Raw genomic sequence first — 24,607 nt, forward strand, 5'->3', positions numbered from 1 at the left:
GGCTATAATAATTGTCTTCATTTTCACCACCTTTATCGTGGATTGTGAAGTGACAACAATCATTCTAGCGCACCACGGGCGCTTTGCCGAAGGTAGTAGCAGATGGTCTCCCCACCCTACCGCCTTCATGAAAGCCAGCAATGTGATCAGGCGCATAGTCTTTAGCGTGCCATTTCTAAGGAGCTTCGCTCATCGGTTTTATTTGTACACGGAACTGCTAGTTTTAACGCGATAGCGTTAGAGAGCTCGTGTCGCAGAAATTCCGTCGTCGGTGTAGGGCCCGCGGGGACCGTTGGTTGTGAACGAAAAATCATCCGTGAGCGAAAAATCGAGAAAGGAAATGGACAACTATGTCCATCTAGCGGAAAAACATATCAAGCCAATGGCGCCTTTTTCCAGAGGAGGCGTTGATCAAGCAAACAGCGAACGCGAGATAATGTGCTGCCATCTTTGAGGCATTGTGAGACTCTTCATGGCCTCCGAGATGGCAAGCGCGCGGCGTGCATCTTGGAGGCCATGCGACTCTTGCTTTAGATCAAAAACCTGTATGTACCATTCTCGCGCGCGCGCGTGTGTGTGTCTGTGTACGTGTGTGTAACAATACACATTAATAAGTATGCACGTAGTGGTTGAAGTGCGCACCAGGAGCAGGATTAAAGCCGAAGCTTAAGCTCTTAAAGCCGAAGCTTAAGGGTCCCCCAATTTTTTTTTGCGCTAAGGGCACTGACGAGAATTACGATGCCCCGGGGTTAAACATAACAGACAGCGCAATCTGGGTCCGTGCTCGCAGAAGTGCATATCGCTAAGAAAAGTTGAGAAGTAAGTCCATTGTGATTTTTGGAACCGCAATTGCCTTTGTAGTCTTGAGAATTGAAAGATGCACTTACGAATTAGATGTGCAAAAAGCTTCCTCCTGAGTTTCATAGCTACCATATGCGAACTTTTCAAGTTAATTAGCAAGGTAAAGCGTAGAAGCTACAGGACTCTCTAAGTATACCCTCATAAGTAGACGTCTCTAATATATATATATATATATATATATATATATATATATATATATATATATATATATATATATATATATATATATATATATATATATCTAGATATATATATATATATATATATATATTGCTGGCGTCTGTATGGAGTTCTGTAGGAGCCAGAGGATCGAAGTGTCGAAGAATTGGATGAGACGTCAAAATGGAACTTCAACTCAGAAAAGCGGACGCACATTCCGGGGTCCAGTCAAACCGCACGCCTTTCTGAAGCAGGCAGGTGAGCGGGTGCGCGATATTGGCAAAGCCAGGAATGAATCAACGGAAGTATGAGCAAAGGCCCAAAAAGCTGCGCAGTTCTTTTACCGAGTGAGGTTGCTTGAACGCCTCCACTGCGGCCGTCTTCGCGGGATCCGGTCGTATGCCTTCTTTGTCCACTAAGTGTCCAAGGACGAGTGTTTGACGCTCTCCAAAACGACATTTCTTTGAGTTGAGAACCAAGCGTGCGTTGCTGAGGCAATCCAGCACGAGACCAAGGCGTGAGTTGTGCTCATAGAAAGTGCGCCCGAAAATCACAACGTCGTCCAAATAACACATGCAGATTTCCCACTTCAGACCACGGAGAATGTTGTCCATGAAGCGCTCAAAAGTTGCAGGTGCATTGCAGAGCCTGAACGGCATCACATAAATTCAAAAGGTCCATCTGGTGTAACGAATGCCGTTTTCTCCTTGTCTTCCTCGTGCATTGGAATCTGCAAATACCCGGACCGCAAATCAACGGACGAAAAATAAGAGGCTGATGAAAGACAGTCTATAGCATCATCAATCCGTGGTAGTGGGTATACGTCTTTTTTTGGTGATGGCGTTAAAGCGGCGGTAGTCAACACAAATCTCCATGTTCATCCTTCTTCTTGACTAGAATTACGGGAGCGGCCCACGGACTACATGATTCTTGAATTACATTTTTCTTTAGCATCTCGCAGACCTGTTCATTGATGACGGCGCGTTCCGAAGGCGATACACGGTATGGTTTCTGTCGGAGAGGTCTATGGGATGCCGTATCTATGCGGTGCTTTATACGAGAAGCAGGGAATGATGACGGAGCCTGTAGCTGGGCGAAATCGAAAAGAGCGGCATGTGTGCGCAAAATACTCGCCAGTTCATTGCGCTCGTTGGTGCTGAGAGACTTGTCAATCGTAGCCATAATAGAGGTGTCCCTGGCGTGCAGATTATCGAAATCAGTTTTATCCGAGGAATCGCTGCTCTCTGCAAGTATGGCAAGTGAGAGTACTTGATGCTGACGAATCTCGGCAAGTTTTAGACCCTCCGGCAGTACCGTAGGTTCATCAGAGCAGTTGATGGCCCATAAACCAGTATGCCCTTGCACAACTGACAGCGTACAGTAGGGTATTAAAACATTCTTCTTTACGCAACTGAGGTGATCAGGCTCTACGGTGGCGTCAAACGTTTTCTCGGTTGCAGGGGAACAGGCGACAGGGACACACTTGGCAGACAAGGGTGGCACAGTTGTGTCCATGGACACGCAAAGGGTACTTTCCTGGCAGGGCGGATTTTCTAGAAACGCAACTGGAACATTTGAATCTACGGTCATTTCTCCTGTGCGGCAATCGACAGTAGCACCACAAAGCTTCAGGAAATCGAGTCCCAGAATTACATCATGCGTAGTATGAAGGAGAACAGCAAACTCTGCAATAAATTTCTGACACCCCAAACTAACAGCCACAGTGCAGACACCAACAGGTTGTAGTACATCTCCGCTAACTCCGCGAAACGTATCAGCACGGTCCGAGCGGAACATAACTTTTCGTCCAAGGAGGCGTTGAAACACAAGACTCATCACTGACACGGTTGCACCTGTGTCCACTAGGGCCATTGTTGATACACCATCGATAACACAGGAACCTTATTTTTAAGCATGCAAATTAAAGGAGGTATTTCGGTTGAAATCGAAGACTGTCCAGCGACCTCACCTCAACGGCCGCGCCGACTAGTTTTCCGGAGGAGGCGAGGGATAGCGGCGCCGAGGAGACGGCGATCGGTTGGCGCGAGGAGCCGGTGGTGGTGTCACACTGCGGTCGGAGGCCGGAGAACGGTTTCGTAGCGGTGTTGGTATCTCGTGAAATGCGCTCCCCGGGAACGTCGGTGCTCGTGCAAAGCCAGACCGGTGGAATCTCGGTGATCGGTCGTACCTCAGCGGCTGCTGGTAGTTGCAGTACCTGGCAATGTGGCCTTCAACGCCACAGTTGTAGCAGACTGGTAGGGGACGCTCGCCGGACCACTGCTGAGAGCGCTCTGCTGTGGAGTGTCGTCTAGCCGAATGCAGTGGGCCAGCTTGCTGAACGGGAACTGCCCGCTTCTGTAGGGCGGGACCGGAACGAAGGCGTTGGCCGTACCGCTGGTCAAACGTGAATGCTTCCCGACGTGGCCAAGAAGTGCGGGCTTCGCTGATGTCCGTCACACATACCGATGGTGGCAAAGGAGCTAGCGGCGCCGTGTAGTAGGTTGGACAGCTGGGCGGATGATGGATGGTGTCGTCGACCAATACGTCTTGTCGCTGTAGCTCTTCGCGCACTATTGCCCGGATAGTAGCGGCAAGGTCGGCGGGCGGGCTCACGTCGACACTGGCGACCGTTGTTACATTTGCCAGCCTTCCAAATTTCGGGGCAATACGACGAGTCTTCAACTTTTCAAACGTACGGCAGTGACGTTGGACGGCGGAGACAGAGGTGAGGTCTTCCCTACCTATCAGAAAATTGTAGACGTCTTCTGCTATACCTTTCAGGAGGTGTCCGACCCGGTCTTCTTCGGACATCTGCGGGTTCAAGATCTTACAGAGCTTCAGAACTTCCTCTATATAGGTGGTGCACGTCTCTCCAGGAGTCTGAGCTCTCTGAGCCAGCGTGTGCTCCGCGCTTTTCTTTTTCGAATCAGAGTCGCCAAAGCACTTCTTCAGTTCTTCAGCGAAAAGATCCCACGTCGTTAAGGACTCTTCGTGGTTTTCATACCACGTCAGGGCGGTTTCCGTGAGAAACAGCGCGACATTTGCCAGTTGGTCGGTGGAATACCAGCAGTTGTACCGACTCACCCTCTTGTAATGCGTCAGCCACGCGTCCACATCTTCTTCTGCCCTGCCCGCGAACGGGCGGGGTTCGATGTAGTGATGCCGAGGTGCAGCTGGCGCTGACCTTTGCGTGGTTGAGGTTGTTGAGTCTTGACCTGTGCTCTGGGCCATGACGAATGTTGTCGGTGGCAGACCGGCAAGACGACGGCTCCGGCGAAGTCCGAACAGCTGTGGCTCCGTGGTACGTTGATGTGCTGTACCCAGCACCTCCACCACTCTGTTACGTCTACGAGAGGGTTTATTTAGCTGCGACGTACCGGTGGACGCGAAGGTGTTGAACAAACGCGCACCGGAGGCCTTTTCACTAGCCGAGCGTCCTCTTCTACTACTACCTCCCTGTTTCCCACTACACAGATGCTCATACCCAAAGCACGCATGCAGTAGATATATATATATATATATATATATATATATATATGTGTGTGTGTGTGTGTGTGTGTGTGTGTGTGCGTGTGCGCGTGTGTATGTGTATCGTATAGCCTTCTGGATGGTTTCTTCAACCGTGCCAGAGGGAATAGGACGTCTGGGCGCATGACATTGATTCATTTATTTATTTATTTGGGGTTCTGTCTGGCACAGACACGGTCTTGGACGGCGAGGCCAGAAAAGGCGGAGCATTGACGAATACCTTGTCACCCGACATGGACCTACAGTAGTGATGCAAAACTATCGGTAAATTGACTATCGATAGTATCGATAGTTTCTTTGAAACTATCGATAGTACTACTATCGATAAGCTATCGATAGTCGAATCGGTAGTAACGTCGGTAATATTACTAGCGATATTACTGCCACGCGTGTTTATTGCTTTGTTTTGATGTATTCGGGTTTCACCCACAGACGGTTAGCAGCATTTGACGCAATTGATGTTGGAGAAGCTTCGCGATTGTTTGACATTTTAAGATTACGTGCCCGACGCGAATATTCAAGTTTATTCGAGAGCTTACGCGAGCACCAGCGATAACGCTGGAAGGTTTGATGACTGATGTACAAAAGACAAAGCGTTTTACCGATTATCAGATTACTCGACGGCCGGCGACTGTTCTCGCCTATCAGTGCGCAGCGTGTATCGCTTGTATTCTGAGTTTTGATTTTCTGGGCACAAGTTCGACAAATAAAGAGCTTCGTATTTCCCAGTCTTGCTGCAGCATTATTCACAGTCACAACCATGTGACAAGCTATCCATAGTGGCGCGAATAACGATGCTGTTGCTGGCTGGCCATATTGCCAAAATATTCGCGATAGCCTACTATTAGCTTCGCTTAATTTATGAGCAGATTTTTGGCGAAAGAAATTATTTGCGCAGTGAAAATGGCGGCATATGTCCATCAATAAATTCATATTTAAAAGCAACCACTTACATCTTACAATTACCAAGCTTTGTTCTTGATCATTTTTTTTTTACTTTGAAATCATAAAATGCAATATAAAACTGAAGCCGCGCAGTTCCACCCCATGCAACAGCTTCGTTTCCGCTACAGCCGAATAGTTTGACTTTATGATCATCTGTCAGCGAAGCACTCTGGTGAAGAACACAAGCATCTCAACTTTCTTGCCCTTCAGACTGCTTCTCCGGCTCCACTATGTACCACGCGCGCGGGAAACCAAGTTTATTCTGCAATGAGTTCGCGCTGTTGATTTTAAACTATCGATAGTACTTACTATCGATAGCGCTATCGATAGTATATTTTACCATCGATAGTTCGATAGTGACTCAGCTATCGATAGTATCGATAGTACCATCGATAGTTCTGCATCACTAAGCTACAGTGAGCTCGCACAAGGTGGCAGACATAACGGTTGCTTGAAAAGAGAATTTTAGCTCGGTTGGTGGTGCATACGTAGTAAAGTGAAGCGCAATAGACAGGCGTGAAAAGTGAGACAGACGGGAGAAACGTCCCTTTCGTCCGCCTCGTGTTTTTCTCCCCATCTATTGCGCTTCACTTTACCAAGTACAACATTTACCATTGCAAACTCTCCTGGAGCACCAACTGCATGAGTAGTGGTGAAGTAGCCGGTGCACTATAATTCAGCATTTTGCGAATAGCGAACTAACCACTACGCATCTATAAGCCAATACGTGCACTTACGTGTACACTTTGTTGCTGATGTGGTTGATCATGATGTCGATGATGAATAATGGGTGAGCCCTTTGTAATGAATGGGCAGCCTCAAACCACAAAATTTTTGCGAAGTGCCCTAGGTGTGACGCCTGGAGCGGTTGTATGCTTTTGTGACGACATGTTACGTCGGTGAAAGTGTCTCCTCGGTTAACTATAATTCCTCTGTGGGGCATTTTTCCAAAGCAGTTCCAAGCACTGACAAGGCTCTGCGGCAGAACACTTGAGAGCCACGCAGAAAGCCTGGGTTCGATTTCGCATCTATCTCTGATTTTTATTCGTTTCATCCATTGGGATGTTTCGCTCCCAAACAACGCCGCCCACACCAACACCGTTTTCTCTGCGACAGGGGCCTTTTTTAGGCTCTCGACCTAATGAGACACGCAGAGAAAAATACCCCGGCAATATTGAGCTTTTGACATATGGTCATGTAGTGCAGATTGTGCGATTTATGTTTTTTCTTGTGTTTTGCGCCAGTCAACAAAAAAAAACAAGTTTCTGCTGCCGTAAGTAACATGTGCCGCATCGTTGTATTTCTACTGTTTCAGGAAGAATATGTCTCGATGGGAAAACAATGTACTAATTGGCAATTCTGGTGGTAAGCATTTTTCTCTTTTTTTAAAAAAAAGTATTTATTGAAGTTGATAAAAAATGGAGCTCTCGTTTTAAAGGGATCTTGAAAAAGTCCATTTTAGTTTGGTCAGCCTTTAGGTATAGCACCATCAAATAATTCGCACGATAATTTGCTGCATTATACCAGCAACTTGTGCAAAAAATATATAATCATTCGTGAAACAAAGCACTTTTTGTTGGAGAAGGGCTCATTCATTACTTAAGAAAAATAGCACACAAATAAAACCGAGGACAAGAAATAAAGGAACGACACTGGTCGCGGTACTCGCAAATGACAGCTTATTGAAAGGCAACATGAAATTGTAAGCGCGAAGCGCACAAGTCAATTGAAGTCAACTTCATAAAAAAATTGATGTTATGCGCTCATCAATAAAGGAACCTATTTTGTTGTGCAACATCACTGAGTTTTGGCTAACACAAGAATAGCAACACTTGCTAATGTAAAAAGCTTCTGAAACTTCACGTATGAACTGGTCATAAGGCCTAGAAAGAACCATAGTGTTTGAAACACCGGGTGAATAAGCGCACAAGGCACAGTCAGATACCCGATGAGTAGGTGAATAATTATGTATAGACAATAAGTGCTCACACAGCCGTTATTGTCTAATGCAGCGAATACCACAAGATATTGGGATTCGACAATTTATTTAAACAGTACATGCGACGTACATATTTCTATGGATTGCAGTACACTTTTCAACATCGGGTGCATCTTCATTCCTGCTCCTTTTGCAACACAGGTCAGATATTTGTTGGGAGCCTGAAAAACAACATCCACTCCGTAGCGGTAACCAACATTTTTATCAGAAGAACAGTTGGCTGGGCTAGTAGGTCTACCATAGTTACAAGTAAATATAGCGCGCTATATTAAGGCACGTGCAGAACAAGAACACAGATATATTTTAGCCGCGAAAGAGCACATACGCAGAGCAATGAAACACACGACGATAGGACGGGTCAGTCCTGTCGTTGTGTGCTTCTTTGCTCTGTGCATGTGGTCTTTCGCGGCTAAAATATATCCCTAAGCAAGCGCCCAGTAGGGCAACGAACAGCCTTGTTGAGACACAGACAAGGATGAGCGCTCGTGCCCATCTGGGCTCTTCTCCTGCGTCTATGTTAATTCTTCGCGCTAATTTTTTTTTCGACATTTTTCAGCTAGTGTGTTCATTTATGCGCATAAAAGTGACTGCTAAGTTAATTCTCTTTTCTTGGACATCAGCATTGCCTTTCGTGCAACACTTGCTTTAAAACTCGAATCAACTTATCACAGAGACACCCATATATACAAGATGAGAGCGGCAGGAATAGGGCGCAAACGAGACGAACACAAGAAGTGACATGGACGAACGCCTCGGCGTTCGTCCATGTCACTTCTTGTGTTCGTCTCGTTTGCGCCTTATTCTTGCTGTTAAACATGCACCAACTAGCCGAACAAAAAGTTCTGCTAGATGAGAAATCTGCTTGTTATAGATATGCTACTTACTTCGCAAAAGAGGAGCCAAAAAGACATTGGCAGGACTTTACGGGAGTGGATTTTACGGGGGAGAAAACAAACCCTCAATATTTGGGATGGAGGGATAACGGCGCGCTTGTACAATGTGGGCATGCTGCCACAAGACTTACAAAAAACTCGCGGGGTCCCTTATGCATTCGCTAAGGACAACTCTAACGCGAAAGCCATGATGTTTTCTTCTCAGTCGATGTATTGATCGTCCCTCGACCCCCTCCGAAAGGTTTCTACACTTAACGTGATTTTGCCCTGCCCGCGGAATCGGGGGCACTCATCTGGTTTTGCATTGCCTCCGTGATCGGCCTACCAAGCGATGTCTTCGTGCGACGACGTAATCATGTGGTGTGTTTCGTGACGCTACGGTGACGTAACGTCACGATACTTTGTCGATCTGTGACGTCGTGATGACGTCGTGTGGCGAGGTCACGACGTGATGATTTTTGCATCACTCGTGTTGTCACCGCCGACGCGGGACGCCGATGGTCAATTTTGGCGTTTCATGACACATCGAAGGCTTTCGCCATAATAAGGGCTGTAATAGGGAAGTTGCAGGGTATAAAATACCCACTTCGGCTGGTTTCGGTTTCTCCACTCTCACTCGGCCTTCCCTTCATTTTCGGTAGCGAAGTGGGGGTAGACGTAGTCGAGCACTGCACGGGCTCGGGACTACCCGAAAATCCGGGCCCGGCCCCACCCGGCCGTGGGTCAGGCCAGGTAAAGTCGTTTTCACGGCGGGCCTGGGTCGAGCTTGGGCCTGAATCTCCGGTCTTAGGGTCGGGCCCGGGTTTGAGGTGGCGGGCTCGTTTCGGGCAGGACTTAGACTTTGCTCAGTTCTTAAAGGGACTCTAAAGTTGTAAGGTTCGGAGAAACGAGCGAGCCGGAGGGAGACCGTCGGCGCCGGTGTGCCCGCAACGTCGCCCGCGCAGAGAGAAGGCGCGGGGTCTGCGAACGGCTGCCACCTGGGCAAGAACAATGTCACCATGTCTGCATACAAAGGTCAGTCACCGGAAGCAAAGATGACGCCGAGGGAAGAGAGTCGGTGACGGCGTGCCCGTGGCGTTAGCAGAAAACTCTCTCGAATGTGCGCTACCGCGGAAGAATTCGAGAGGTCACCCCAAACCTTCGTTAGAGCCCTTTCCTTGCAGGTTCAGCTGCATGGACGCGAGGAATAGGCGTGCCAAGGTCGGCAAGACCACGTGACTGCAAGTGGGGAAAGTAGGTGCTCAAGGGAGGAGGAAAATGCTTGATTGTGGGAAGAAGGGCAGTCTGGTCTGAGTGGTGTTACTGCTAGGCAGTGATCGGGCCCCCGAGGTTGGACGATGTCCAAAGTAGCTGGCCAAAATTTTGTAAATACCTTGGAATCAGGGCTGGGCAGAGATACTCGGAAAAGTATTCCGGAATACAGATACCGAAATACGTGGACTGGAAGCCTAAAATACAGATAATGATATACATTTGCCGTTAACGTGCCGGGATATTTCGGAGGTGATTCCGCAATAAGACGAAAAAAGTATTCCGGAATACAGATATAGCACTACAAATACTGAAACACTTTTTTTATTCCAATGATTCTAATACCGCGCAAAGATATTTATAAGTGCAGCATAATGGTGTAAATAAAGTTGCAGCGTAATGATACTTTCAGTGTATTTATTTATTTGTTACAGTACTCTCAGCGTCATTAAGACATTACAGAGGGGAGGTTACTAAGTGCATAATTAGTAATAATGACGTAATTACACGTTTCAAATGAAATAAAGTGCACTATTTTACAGCAACAGCAACAAGTATTGAACACCGAAATCGACATACTTGATGACAACAAAATGAGCTATGCTAGAAATAGCACACTATAAGCAAATCACTCGAATCACTAATGGACACCAGTGAATTGAGATAAAGTATACATTTATTTTGCACATTGGATCTGCTTTGCTGAAAGGTTGCTGTGTGAGCATCTGAAATAGGCTGTTTTCTAGACAGCGTCGGTTCGGCCTCAGCATAAGGCTCGCGAAAGAAGAAAAGTCTCTATGCCACTGCAGACGAGCACCAATTCGTGTTATAGTGATTAAATACCGCCTTCATGGCCGGCTAGCCCTGCAGCGTGGCGATATCTCATCTCTGGTCGTCTACATACCAAAACATTTCCGCCCTTAGGTGGGTTATTCTGACCGTTCAGACGTCGAAGTCTGTCGCTATCTTCGGAATCCTCAGCCGTCTGGCCCGGTCGGCGCCGGGTCAGACGGCTGAGAATTCCGCTGCCCAAAGAGGGCAGCCATAATTACCTCCGCGCAATGGAACCCAATACGTCAAAACTGCACAATTCAATCATTGGCTTCCTAAAATCACGTTCATTGGGGGTGAGAGGGTCTCAACCCTCCAAGGTCACTCCTGCCCGCTCTCTAAACAGACGTGGAAACAGGGACAGCTGGTCAGAGCGCCCCATCAGAAACAGCAGCAAGCACTCGTCGCCTGGGCCGAAAGGTTCACACTTCATGAAAGCTGTCACCGCCACCGACGCTACCAGTACCCATTTCAGCAAGCCGCAACAGGCAGAGACAGCTCCGGCTGTGGGGGTGCCTGGTACCACAAAAGACCGTTTCACACTTGTAATCAAATAGGAACACATCCTAACACGCTGGAGAGGTGGCTGAAAGCGCGACAAAGAAAGCCATTTTCTAGTCACGTCCACTGCGACAACGGGAACTGCGTTTGGAAGTGGCGCCGCTTTGAGAACTGAACGCATGCGAAGCATTGCAAACCCTTTGTTCCAAGGCGGTATCTGCGTGAGGGGTCACGGAGTAATGGCTGGCTTGCCATCCGAAAGAAAATTAGGCGTGCTGCAGTGGCTTTGAGAGACAGCGACTTTCGTCGGCAGCGGCCGACAACAGTGCCTCCGCGATTCTGGCACATGTGGCATAGCGCGCTTTACCACATGGGCCACTCGGTGCTTGAGGAGAAACCATGGCCACCCTTTGGCGACCGGCGGCGCGCCTTTGCTTGTCTTGGCACAAAAACAAAGAAAAAACAGCCATTTCCGCCTTCGAAACGCGCCTCAACTCATTTCCGACGAAAAAATGTAACGAGATACCCGTGTCCTGCATAGTATCGCGATACGGATGATACATCGTAAAAGTATTTCGCTACTGAGATACAAGTATATTTTTCAAATGTATCTGGATACAGAAATACAGATACTCAAAGGTATCTCTGAAATACTATCGCGCTACTCTTGTATCGCGATACTGTTCGGCCCTGTTGTAAATATTTTCCTCTTGTAACATTTGCTGTATATAAAACTATTTGCTCTACAACCTCCAAGCCTCTGACTTACAAGTCGACACAACGACAGTCTCCGACGGGGCACCTCGAGTGTAAAAACTTCACTAACATGGTGGTCAGCCTCTGGTTGAATCGCGATCCTCGGATCGCGGGTAAAGAACCAACTTTACTAAAGTGAAACAACGAATTGGTTTATATTCATAAAGTGTGCTATGCGAACTATAATGTCACTAATTTGCACATCATAAGTACAATAATAGCGGAGAAAATCAAATTCTCTTTTTAATTTTTGCTCGGAAATCTCCACGCGTTAGGGCAAGGATTGGAATTACCTTTCATTAAGAATTATCTTTCATCAAGCTCTAGGTGTTCTTTCTTATTCATCTATTCACCTAATGTTTTATTGGCATCCTATATATAGAGTCACGCTTTCGATAATTTTTCTTGTGTGGTTTTCGCTCGTTTAAGTGTCAATAAGCCTCCACGAAACGGCGATTTTATACTCACAAGCAGCCGGTGCCACCCAGCGGAAGGTGTCCATAACGCCTGCTGTGCCAGGGCGTCGTTTTTTCATGTTCTTCTTTATGACTTAGATCTCATGCATTTGCAAGAAAGAAAGAAAAAGCAGAAGTGACAACTTCGTCAATGCCTTTTTTTAAAGATTGTTTTTTTCAATAACGCGAGCGCAGCAAGGACGTATAGAGACTGGACAGGTTCCGCGCCACGGTACGTGAGGCGCCTGGGTGACCATATGACTTCAGGCGAAGTCGAAGCGACTGTGCAGCTCGCTTGCCTGTACTCACAGATGTAAAGGGAGTACTGCAAGAGTAGAGCGACTGTATTACTCTCGCCAGAGTTCTTTAACGCCGTGAGGGAGTAGGGCAGAGTTAGCCGCGGAACTTACTATTTCCTCGAAGGAATAGTAAAAGAGACCGCGAACTCTCTGCTACTCAGATACAGTTCCCAATACTCGGAACTCCCGCCCCGGCATAGCGTGAACAGGGTCGGGAACTCCCTCCTAAGCAGACGGAGTACAAACTGGCGCGAGCTTCTGGCCGACGCCGCACACCGATATATAACTGTCTCTTAACCATAATCCTCCGAGCGTAGACGCCAGAGATGTCACTTTAATGTGCAAGTTGATAGAATAGCTTTCAGTAATAACAAAAGAAAGTGTTTGTGATCGTAAACTTTGGTTTCTGAAACGCCAACAGAGGCAGCTTCGAAGCCTCGAACATCGGCAACTTCTAACGCATCGCCAACTTAGTTTACGACACAAACTAATTGCCACTGGAATAAGGTACACACTAAAGCATTATTTCAGTAAAAAAAAAGAGACGTGAAAAAAAAAACGTCTGCCAAGAGGAATCGTATCTACCACCCTCAGATTTTCAGCCGAGGTCTATACCACTACGCCACGCTCCAACACAACACTTTTGCCGTAAAAAGACTAGTCAAGACAGAGCTCACCCCTCGACTTCATCTTTACGAGTCGCATACTGAAGATAGACGCGATCTTCCTTTTCAAATAAAATTTGCGTGTTCATAAAACACAAACAGCTGACGACCACGAATTACATTGAATAACGTGTATTTTTTCGCGCTATCGACGATACAGCCGTACAGCGCCCGTGTCAGTGTACTGATCTGCATCTCAATCGATAGGTGCAACTACATACATAACCGATCGCCAAACACCAACTTGATCGTGCAAGAAAGTACGCAATCATGTTAGTTCAACAAGGCGTACTAATTAACAAGTCTGTGCCTGCCGGGGTGCGTTTGCTGAAAGCGGCATCGTAACGATGCCCATCGCTTCTTGTACTAACACCGTACGCAAAAAAAATGCTTCATTCAGGTTAACCGATACTAAAGCTTTACTTTACACTGGTTTTTACACGTCGGAATTGCGTTTCTTTAAAACCAGAAGCGCCGACAGCATGTACACACAAACTCGGCAGTTGCGCTAGGCCTACCTTCGCTGCAAGTCGTACGGGTCATATTGAATGCGGCCGATTTCGGTGCAAATGGCTGACGAAGGTTGAAGAATGCGCATTTTATCGTCGAAAGCTTTTCACTGTTACATTAAAATGCAACCGAGGATGAGCGAAAGTGCGAGAATCGCCAGAGATGCGTTTGCATTGTGGTTATGTTGACCGGCATTGCTTTTCTGGCGTACGTGCCGCGCCTGCCGCGGTACCGCATGTCCGATCGGACGCCAGATCGTAACGTCGTAAAGTATTCATCAGCCAGCCCTGGTAAAAGATCGTCGCAAGTGTATTTGTAAGCGCGTGGCTACAACTCTCAGACTTGGGCATGAGGGGCTGTACGGCATCGAGCCGATATCATAGAGTCCCAGCTGATATTTGGAATTTACTAATGAAAACAGTGTTGAATATTATGCTGTTTTATAATAAAAGGTCGATATGCCAACTGTATCCCAATAGATCATTCGATACTTACACGTGTTCCGACTATATTTGCTGTTTAAATACGCACTGCAGAGCCGTTACCACCGGCACTGCAAAGGGGGCAAAATATTATGGATATATATACCGGTTACCGGGTGCATGGCTGCGTGCAGCGCCAGTAGTGCATATGTTCAGTGTTGCTGTGTTTTGTATGAATGAGTGTGCGGATGTGAGTTCTGTGTATGTGTGAGGTAAGCTTCAGGCATTCCAAATGTTTACTGTTACATTGTAGTGGATGCACGAAGGTTTTCCTTTTTTTTCCCTTTTTTAGACGTTAGTCCTAGCAGCAAAAGTGATTCTACTTCTGGAGGGAGGTCATGCACTCTAGCCCAAGCAGCATTGTGAAACTCCGTGAGGGAGTACCGTAATTACAGCCGAGAGTGTATGTAGTCCATTTCAAAAGCGTGACATTACTCTGGCGAGGGAGCTTGTTCACTTTCGTTCAGCCAGAGTACCAGAACTCTGTCGAGAGAGCGTGCCTACTCGGTGCAGCAGAGAGTTCCCGGCACTCCTGGAAAGGCAGTGAAATATGGGGCAAGCGTTTACTCTCGCAAAGAGAGTTGCTAGCACTCTCTTGCCGCTGTGAGTGTGGAGCCACGAAAGGCGCACTTTGTATTTAGTTTTGGTTTTGCCTTTCATGGGCTTCTTTTTTTGCATTGCGCTGGCTTTTTTCCCCGTGAACCTTTTCAGGAGGCCTATGAGGCTGCCGCCTAAATGCGATAGGCGACCCTTTAGTTCATTTTGTCAGTAGAAAAACATTGTTGACCGAAAGGCCACTGGAATTGGCACGACTCTGGCGAACTTGAACATTTTTTCACCTACTAGTCAGGCAGTGAAGTTGAAGAAAATAGGCGTGGGCTACGGTTAACTGAGCGATTGCCGCAGCATAACGTAACCCAATTTTTAAAGAGCATGAACAGTCATTAAAAGAAACGTTTTCATCCAAAGTATGCGATAGCTGCAGAATTGTATGTCTTGCCTTTAGTGCCCCCTTCGTATAATATTTTCGCCAAGAAATAGGCACCAGCTTCATCATACAGACTACACATTCATTACAATGAAGGAATAAAAGTTACATTATTTATATTATTCTCACGCTGCAGTAACCACCGTGTCCTAACACGCAATAAAATTTACCCGTCTGTAAAGGCACGTAAATCTATAAAAAAAACGCCAACACAGAAATCGCAGGTATTCCTTATGTCGATTTCTTAGCGCTCAGACTAAACAAGTCACCTGGTATATACGGCGTTAACGTTGTTTTTGCGGCTGCAAACAGGCAAGTCAAGGTGTTGCGCCGTGATGCGAACGTAGGAAGAACCGGTCAACGACAAAGGCGGAAATACGTGCGTCTTGTATACAACACCCTCTTTTGTTCACAGAATTCAATACTGCCATCGGGTGTGGAGCTGTTTTTAGCTGCGGCCTCCATCTGTAAGCAGTTCAGGTTATAGATAAATAAGATAATAAATTAACAGATATATAGGTAAATGGAGGATCACCTTGCAAACTTTTTCTGTATTGTCACGATCTTCAAGCGCACTAAGCAATATGTTTACTGCGCGTTTTGTACGGGCATAAAGACGAAGAAGAACATTCTATAATTGAATATTGGTATATCAATATTAGCGAAAGTACTACGTGCGCCAGAAAAGCTGTGGTTTCCTTCTACACACAAGAAATGTAATGCTTAGACAGTAGCTATATTTCGCGTAGTCCCACTTTATTGCTTGGTAGCACTCCTCTTCTTTCGCATGCTTAGGTGAGTTTTTTACCTGTGCGCTTTTTTTGACCCGCCACGGTGGTCTAATGGTTATGATGCTCGACTGCTGACACGAAGGTCGCAGGATCGAATCCTGGCCGCGGCGGCCTCATTTTAGGTGCAGGCGAGAATGCTTGAGGCCCGTGTACTTCCATTTAGGTGCATGTTAAAGAACCACAGGTGGGTGAAATTTCCGAAGCCCTCCACTACGGCATCCCTCATAATCATATTGTGTTTTTGGGACTTCAAACCCCAACAATTATTACTATATTTACCTATGATCTTTTCCAATTACACAGTGACTCCTTGCATGAGAGTCGGCGTTCAATTTGTGAGCTACCGTGCTCCTGTATGTGTTTACTCACGTCAGACTTTCAACGACGAATTGCTACCAATTAACCCAGCTTCCTCGCATTATTATATTGGTATTAATAATTTAGTTGGCGGGACAGGGCCAGAGGACACGGGCTTGGAGCTCCATACTATGTACTTATTACCCTTGCGTTCCACGCGGTGCTGATATAAATACTGTACTAGGTTAATAATAACAATAATATTGTTACGCTTACGAACGGGGTTTATTGAGATGCGACGCAGCGGTAGCCTCAGCGGCCTTGAGTTCGCACCGAGGTTGTCGCTATCGCCAGGCACGTCTTCTTCCTCTTCACCTCTCTCATGCCCAGACCCACTACACACAGGTGCACATACCCAAACTACGATTGTAACATCACTCCGCGCGCAGACGAAGCCCACCGGGCGAGTCAAACAGTCTCTCTAGGAATGAACGGCTTTAAACGGGCAATATGCGTAAGTTCAGTCTTTTCAGCACATCGGCCATTGGCGTGGAGGCGAGCAACGCGGTAAGTCACTTCGCTTATGCGGTCGAGAACAACATAGGGTCCAACGTAGTGTGCCATCAGTTTTTCACATAATCCACGTTTTCTCACTGGTGTCCAAAGCCACACGAAGTCACCGGGTTCGTATGTCACGTGTCGGCGTCGGCGGTCGAACCGTAACTTCGAGCGTTCTTGCGAAGCAAGAGTGCGCAAATGAGCGAGACGTCGGGCCTCTTCCGCACGGCACATAGTCTTGGAAATGCAGAGATCATCGTGGTCTAAAAATGGCAAAATCGTGTCGAGTGTATAGCGTGGCGGTCTAGCATAAAGGAGAAAGAAGGGACTGTAGCCGGTAGTTTCATGCTGTGCGGTGTTGAATGCATAAGTAATGAAAGGCAGAACATCGTCCCAGTTTTTGTGATCTGATGCGACGTACATGGACGTGAGAGTTCGTGAGAGTTCTGTTTGTGCGTTCAGTAAGACCGTTCGTTTGAGGGTGATAGGGCGTAGAGTGCCGAAAACTTGAAGCACATAGACGAAGCATCTCTTCGACCACGTCTGCCGTGAACTGGCGTCCACGATCACTAATAACGACTTTGGGAGGGCCGTGCCGGAGAATGACAAAGTGTAGCATGAAGAGGCACACGTCACGCGCAGTAGCCGATGGTATAGCGGTCGTCTCGCAGTATCGTGTCAGATGATCGGTGCACACGACGATCCAACGATTTCCGTTGGAGGAGCGCGGAAAGGGACCAAGAAGGTCAATTCCAACTTGCTCAAATGGAGTCCTTGGTGGCGGCAAAGGGTGTAGTCGACCAGGAGGAGTACTTGTAGGACGCTTGCGACGTTGACATTCGTTGCAGCTAGACACGTATTGTTGCGTGGTCTGATGCATCTTGGGCCAGTAAAACCTTTCTTGAAAGCGGTAGAGAGTCCTCGTTGCTCTTAAATGACCGGATGTTGGATCATCATGCATGGCTCTCAAAATGGAAACGCGGAGACTCTTCGGGACTACCAGAAGATATCGCGAACCTGTAGCAGAATAGTTCTTCTCGTATAGTAGCCCGTCGCGTATGCAGAAACGAGTGGCCGATGATTTTCGTCCGTTAGCAAGAAGTTGCTGTAAAGTACTGTCATTCTGCTGCTCAGTCCCAAATGTGTTCTTGTCAGGAAAGCCTGGCTCCAACGATGCGATGTACCCGTCGAAGTTGTCCGCGTCACAGACCGTCGTGGGAAGCGGCAGCCGCGAAAGGCAATCTGCATCAGCGTGCCGGCGACCACTTTTATATGAAACCGTGAAGTCGTACTCCTGTAGACGAAGTGTCCAACGTGCAAGTTGACCGGATGGATCGCGCAGATTTACCAGCCAGCACAGAGAATGATGGTCGGTCACGACGGTGAAGGGGCGTCCGTATAGGTATGACTGGAAGCGTTGTACTGCGAAGACCACAGCAAGACACTCCTGTTCCGTAACGGTGTAGTTACGCTCAGACTTGCTTAGGGAGCGACTCACATACGCCACGACATGTTCTTTGGTGTCGACGCGTTGAACCAAAACAGCACCGACACCAACGCCGCCAGCGTCCGAGTACACTTCTGTGGGAGCCATAGGGTCGAAGTGTCGGAGAATCGGATGGGACGTCAATCGGAACTTAAGTTCACAAAAAGCGGACGCACATTCCGGGGTCCATTCGAACCGTACGCCTTTTTGAAGCAGGCACGTCAGAGGGTGCACGATGTTAGCGAATGCAGGAATAAAGCGACGGAAGTACGAACATAGTCCCAGAAAACTCCGTAGTTCTTTGACTGAGCGTGGCTGGTTGAAGGCTTCCACTGCAGCCGTCTTCGCTGTATCAGGTCGTATGCCTTGTTTGTCTACCAAGTGGCCTCCAAAATGGCGCTCTCCAAAATGGCATTTCTTTGAGTTTAACACCAAACGTGCTTTGCTTAGACAATCGAGCACAAGGTCGAGACGTGTGTTGTGCTCACGGAACGTGCGCCCAGAGATCACTACATCGTCTAAATACCACATGCAGATTTCCCATTTCAAACCGCGCAAGATGTTGTCCATGAAGCGCTCGAACGTGGCTGGCGCATTACACAGTCCGAACGGCATCACATTAAATTCGAAAAGTCCGTCCGGTGTTACAAATGCCGTTTTTTCCTTATCTTCCTTTTGCATTGGTATCTGCCAATAGCCTGACCGCAAATCGACAGATGAAAAGTAAGAAGCCGAGGAAAGGCAATCTATAGCGTCATCGATCCGTGGAAAAGGATATACATACTTTTTGGTGATAGTGTTGAGACGACGGTAATCAACGCAAAATCGCCATGAGCCGTCTTTCTTCTTAACCAGGATTACTGGGGCTGCCCACGGACTGCACGACGGCTGGATAACATTTTTCTTTAGCATGTCTTGAACTTGTTCATGTATAACGTTGCGCTCCGAAGGTGACACACGGTATGGCTTCTGACGGATAGGGTGATTACATCCCGTATCAATGCGGTGCTGTATGCGAGAAGGAGGAAATGATGGTGGATCCTCCTTCTGGGCAAAGTCGAAAACTCCGGAGTGTTTCGTGAGAATACTCGCCAATTCACGACGCTGGTTAGTGCTGAGCTCTTTGTTGATCATAGCCCTAATTGAGGAGTCTATGGCGTGCACAGTATCAGAATCGGACTCATCCGCGGAATCGCGGCTCTCTGCAAGGCTGGCAAGAGAAAATACTTGCTGTTCGCGAATCGCCGCAAGCTTCAGACCCTTCGGCAGTGTCGTGGGTTCATCGGAACAGTTGATGGTCCATAAGCTAGTGCGCCCTTGAACAACTGACAGCGTACAATAAGGTATCAGAACATTTTTCTTCATGCAACTCAGGTGAATCGGTTCCACGGTAGCGTCAAATGTCTAGTCGATTGTGGGGGAACATGTGACTGGGACACACTTTGCTGACAACGGCGGAACAACTGTATCTATGCACACGTAAAGGGCACTTTCTTGACAAGGCAGGTGTTCCATAAACGCAGACGGAATGCCCGAATCTACGGTAATTTCTCCCGTTCGGCAATCAACATTAGCACCGCACAGCTTCAGGAAATCCAGGCCCAGTATTGAGGCAGAACTGCGAACTCTGCCTTATATACATGACCACCCAAGCTAACTTCCACACTGCACACACCAACAGGATGTAGGAGGTCGCCACTCACTCCGCGAAACGTATCGGTACGGTCCCAGCAGAACATCACTTTTCGACCAAGGAGGCGCTTGAACGCGACACTCATAACGGAAATGGTTGCTCCTGTGTCCACTAAGGCCATAGTTGAAACGTTGTCTATCCACACACACACCTTATTCTTGAACATACAAACTGACGGAGGTATTTCTGTCGAAATCGTAGAATGTCCAGCGACCTCACCTCCAACGGCCGCGTCGACTAGTTTTCCGGAGGGGGCGACGGGTATCGGCGCCGAGGAGACGGCGAACGACTTACGCGAGAAGCAGGCGGTGGTGTTAAGCTTCGATCGGAGGCCGGAGAGGGGTTTCGCAACATCCCTGGTCTTTGGTTGGCCGAGCTTCCTGTGAACATGTAGGCACTTGATGCACGAGGTCGGTGAGATGTCGTCGAGCGGTCGTACCTCGGTGGCTGGCGGCGATGGCAGTACCTCGCAATGTGGCCCTCGACGCCGCAGCTGTAGCACACGGGCAGAGGTCGTGCAAAGAAATGCTGTTGAGAACGCTCCGCCGTGAAGGGTCGTCTCACCGGATGCGGAGGCTCAGCAGCCTGGACTGTAGCTGTCTGTCGCTGTGTGCCGCGGCCGGGACGAAAGCGTTGCGCATGTTGCTGTTCAAATGCGAACGTGTCTGGATGCGGCCACATTCTTCCTGGTCATTGCAGTCCGCAACGCACACTGACGGTGGCAAAGGAGCACATGGTGCTACTGGCGTCGAGTAGTGCGGAGAGTAGGTGACGTCGTGTCGCCGCAGTTCTTCACGCACGATTTGGCGAATAGTTGAAGCAAAGTCGGCGGGCGGACTTACATCGACGCTGGCGACAGTTGTGACGTTTGCCAGTCGCCCAAATTTCGGCGCAATGCGACGTGTCTTCAGCGTCTCAAAGGTACGGCAGTGGCGCAGAACATTCGAGACAGAGGTAAGATCTTCTCCACCTATTACGAAGTTGTAAACATCTTCTGCGATACCTTTGAGAAGATGTCCGACCTTGTCTTCTTCAAACATCCGCGGGTTTATAATTTTGCACAGCTTGAGGACTTCCTGTATGTATGTGGTGCAAGTCTCCCCAGGAGTCTGAGCTCTTTGCGCAAGCGTCCTCTCAGCGCCTTTCTTCTTGGAATCAGAGTCACCGAAGCATTGTTTCATTTCTTCTACAAAGAGCTCCCACGTTGTTAAAGACTCCTCGTGATTCTCGTACCATACCAGAGCGGTTTCCGTCAGAAACAACGCTACATACTCGAGCTTGGAGATGGAGTTCCAGTGGTTGTATCGGCTCACCCTGTCATAATGCTTGAGCCACTCGTCCACATCTTCTCCTCCTCTTCCAGCGAACGGGCGCGGTTCCATGTAGTGACGAATCGCTGCATCCGGTGTTGACCTATGCGCGGTTGCAGCTGACACTGAGTCTTGCGCCTCGTTCTGGAGCATGGTGAAAGTCGTCGGTGAGAGACCGGCAAGGCGGCGGCTCCGGCGAAGTTCAAACGGTTGTGGTTCCGTGGTACGTCGACGTCGTGTACCCAGCACCTCCACCACTCTGTTACGCGTACGAACGGGGTTTATTGAGATGCGACGCAGCGATAGCCTCAGCGGCCTTGAGTTCGCACCGAGGTTGTCGCTATCGCCAGGCACGTCTTCTTCCTCTTCACCTCTCTCATGCCCAGACCCACTACACACAGGTGCACATACCCAAACTACGATTGTAACAATATTATATGTGGTTTAACGTCCGAAAACCACCACATGAGTATGAGGAACGCCGTAGTGGAGGGCTCCGGAAAGTTAGACCACCAGGAATTCTTTACCGTGCACCTAAACCTAGGTACACGGTCCTCAAACATTTTCGCCTCCATCAAAAATGCAGCCACCGCGGCCGGGATTCGATCCCGTGACCTTCGGATCACCAGTCGAGCGCCATAACCACTAGACCACCGTGGCGGGGCTGCCGTACTAGGTTGGTACGGAATAAACTTCGAATCACATTATCTCCTAGTAAGGAAATTGCAGGCAAGCATGGCAGTGTCACAGCTTCGTACCAGACACTCACTTATACTGTCCTTGGAAAGTGTAACAATGTGCGCTAAATATATTTATTTGTCCCACGAATGAAATATTCTTTTATTGTATGTATTCAAGGATCCGCTCTCACGTTGCTTCACTGATAGTCATTTGCACATGTGTGGTATTCTTAGAAGTATCTGGCTCAGCTTTACGACTACTCCAATGCAATAAGGAAATTGTATGTCGATATTCATATCCAGGCTTTGCGTATCTTGGAGGAGCGTGCACCAAGTGGAGAGTAGGGATGACCGAAGAAAGAGTTGGTAGCTACTACGGTGTATTCGTGTTTGCCCACGAGATTGCGCACAGGTGAGAAAGAAAAGCTATCACTATTCTTACGGCTCCCAAAGAAAAAAAAAGAATTTTTTCACATTAAGCGGTTAAGGGTGTGCCAATTTCTATTGTGAATTTTAGCTGTATAGACGCAAGCTGACGCATACCGCTTCCTTTCGACAAGTAATCATCGTCTCTGACACTGTGTTACGTGCTACCTCAAACAGCGACGTATGATGAATGAACTGTATATTTCTCTCAAGCAAATCATTGCTTGAATGCTTTCAGAGTTGCAGCAACATTTTACTGAAATATTGGCAAGTACGCCATGCTGGGGAATTCTGACATAATTCGCAAGCATTAGTGTAATTGCATAACTTAGGGACACCCGGCGACACTAGATATCACTGATACAGAATCCGCGAGCGCTGGTCATCATCTAGCTGTCAATATAGAAAGCAACATGGGATTAGCCAAGTGATTGATTGATTGATTGATTGAAATATCTTCAATGATTGAAATAAGTTTAATGATTAGCCAATGCTAGCGGGAATTAATATTCACTTAGTAAACACCATGCGACAATAAACAGTGCTGAAGACAGCTGTCATTATGCAAGCAAATCGGGTAGGACATTATTATGGTAGTATATGGTGGTCTGCTATTATGTCACCATGTAAGATAGGCCATTCTCCCCTACCCCCATCGCCCTTCAACGTTCTCTTAAAAATGGGGTCTGTTTTAGGCGCACAAGGGGAAGCGGTCGCTCTAGACGTAAATAACTGTTGGGGCAAGTACACTGTCCCACTTCCTTTTTTCGACAATGTATTGTATAGTTACATAATGCAGAAAATGCGTTTTCATGAGGGAAATCACTTGTGGGACCTCCTTTTGCAACGATGTCATCGCATTGACAATTCACTATAAGCATGATTTGTCTAGTTGTACAGAGTGACGTGTAACCTTACATATGCGCACACGATTTTCCGATGGAAATAACGCTATAATTCCTTCTCATCAGGAAGTCTTGCTACTAGAATTGTGAACCTGGTTGTATTTGTTTGCTTACTCGCCATCTGGCCCGAATCTGGCATTTCTGACAAAACTGAATGGCATAAATAGTCAGAGTGTAACAGCCGACATAACTGTCCATCGCGAAATCTATCAGCAAGAACGGTTGATATCGCTCGATTATTCTCTTAAGTCGACGACTTCTGAGTAAAAAACTATGATTCAAGGAAATAAACGTAATACTCGGCGCAATGACAATCTTTATTGACAGAGCGCATAAAGCGAGAGTCAACAGGAAATAGATTAAGGATACTATAGGGAAACAACACAAATGTACAGGTTATAGCAGTTTGTTATTACAGCAAAGCCGTTATGGTCCAGGTTTGCCGTGTGTTGAGATAGAAGAGTATCATCATCATGGAGCAGCACGCGTTCAATCACCGCCCAAACACTCTGCACAGCTGGTTAACAAGAAAAGCTGAAACTTGCGGCCCCGGTGTTATCACCGTTTTAATCCCGACGATTCGTTTAACTCTCCCTCAATTATTGCTTACGTCTGTGCAGAAATTTTAATCGGTGTTTGCCGCCCGTGTGTTCCTTTGCTAATTTTTAGTGGACCCGGGTCATTAGTTGCGTTTTCCCAATTTCTGTGGCACATGCACGCTATAAGATATTTACGACAGAACTGTTACCGTCGAAGTGTGGCGTGTGTCGTAGACAGAAAATTTTCATCATCATGATCCGGCATGTGCTCAATCACTGTCCAAGCTATCTGCACAAATGTTTAACAAGAACAGCTGAAACGTGCCCATCAGCTCTGCTGTCACCCAGCCTTGTACTACCTAAAGCAAGCTGCAGATTTTTTTTTCTTTTTTGCAGTGGAATGCAGAAATTCAATAGTACAAAGCTTATCTTCTACAGAGACGGATGTAACCATGTTCTCTACTTCTGTGAGGCGGGCCTCACACTCACTGCGTCTCCAGATGACTCTTGTCATGACTCGCGCTATCGTAGCCTGCTTCCAAGCGCCTACTGAGCCCAGCAAACGGATTTTTTGCCCACTAGTATCCGATGTCGGCAAGTATCCGTAGTCAAGCCATTCATGATATGAATCTGAATAAAACATAAATGCAGCAGTTTCTTTGAAGAAAATCTTTCCTGAAGTTCCAAGGCATATGAAACTGTTTATGCCATCCGATCACTTTGTTCTATGCACCTATGATAAAGTGTGTCGATATTAAGATGATTGACTCACAAGGCAAAATGAAGACACGATCTTGGA

At 47.4% G+C, this 24,607-nt stretch overlaps 1 protein-coding gene across 2 annotated transcripts in view; it reads left to right on the forward strand.

Moving 5' to 3' along the window:
- Window positions 1-22,350, forward strand: part of LOC119383839 (venom metalloproteinase antarease-like TtrivMP_A) — a gene marked incomplete at its 3' end in the record, with an annotated part of 117,927 nt that extends 95,577 nt beyond the window's left edge. Inside the window, 2 exon segments of one of the 2 annotated variants that reach the window (XM_037652118.2) lie at window positions 6,809-6,858; window positions 22,242-22,350. In XM_037652118.2, the coding sequence (XP_037508046.1) occupies window positions 6,809-6,858; window positions 22,242-22,350 (159 nt within the window). 2 annotated transcript variants of the gene reach the window in all.
- Window positions 22,351-24,607: the final 2,257 nt, after the last annotated feature.

Source organism: Rhipicephalus sanguineus, chromosome 2 (genome assembly GCF_013339695.2).
Source record: "Rhipicephalus sanguineus isolate Rsan-2018 chromosome 2, BIME_Rsan_1.4, whole genome shotgun sequence".
Lineage (NCBI taxonomy): Eukaryota > Metazoa > Arthropoda > Arachnida > Ixodida > Ixodidae > Rhipicephalus > Rhipicephalus sanguineus.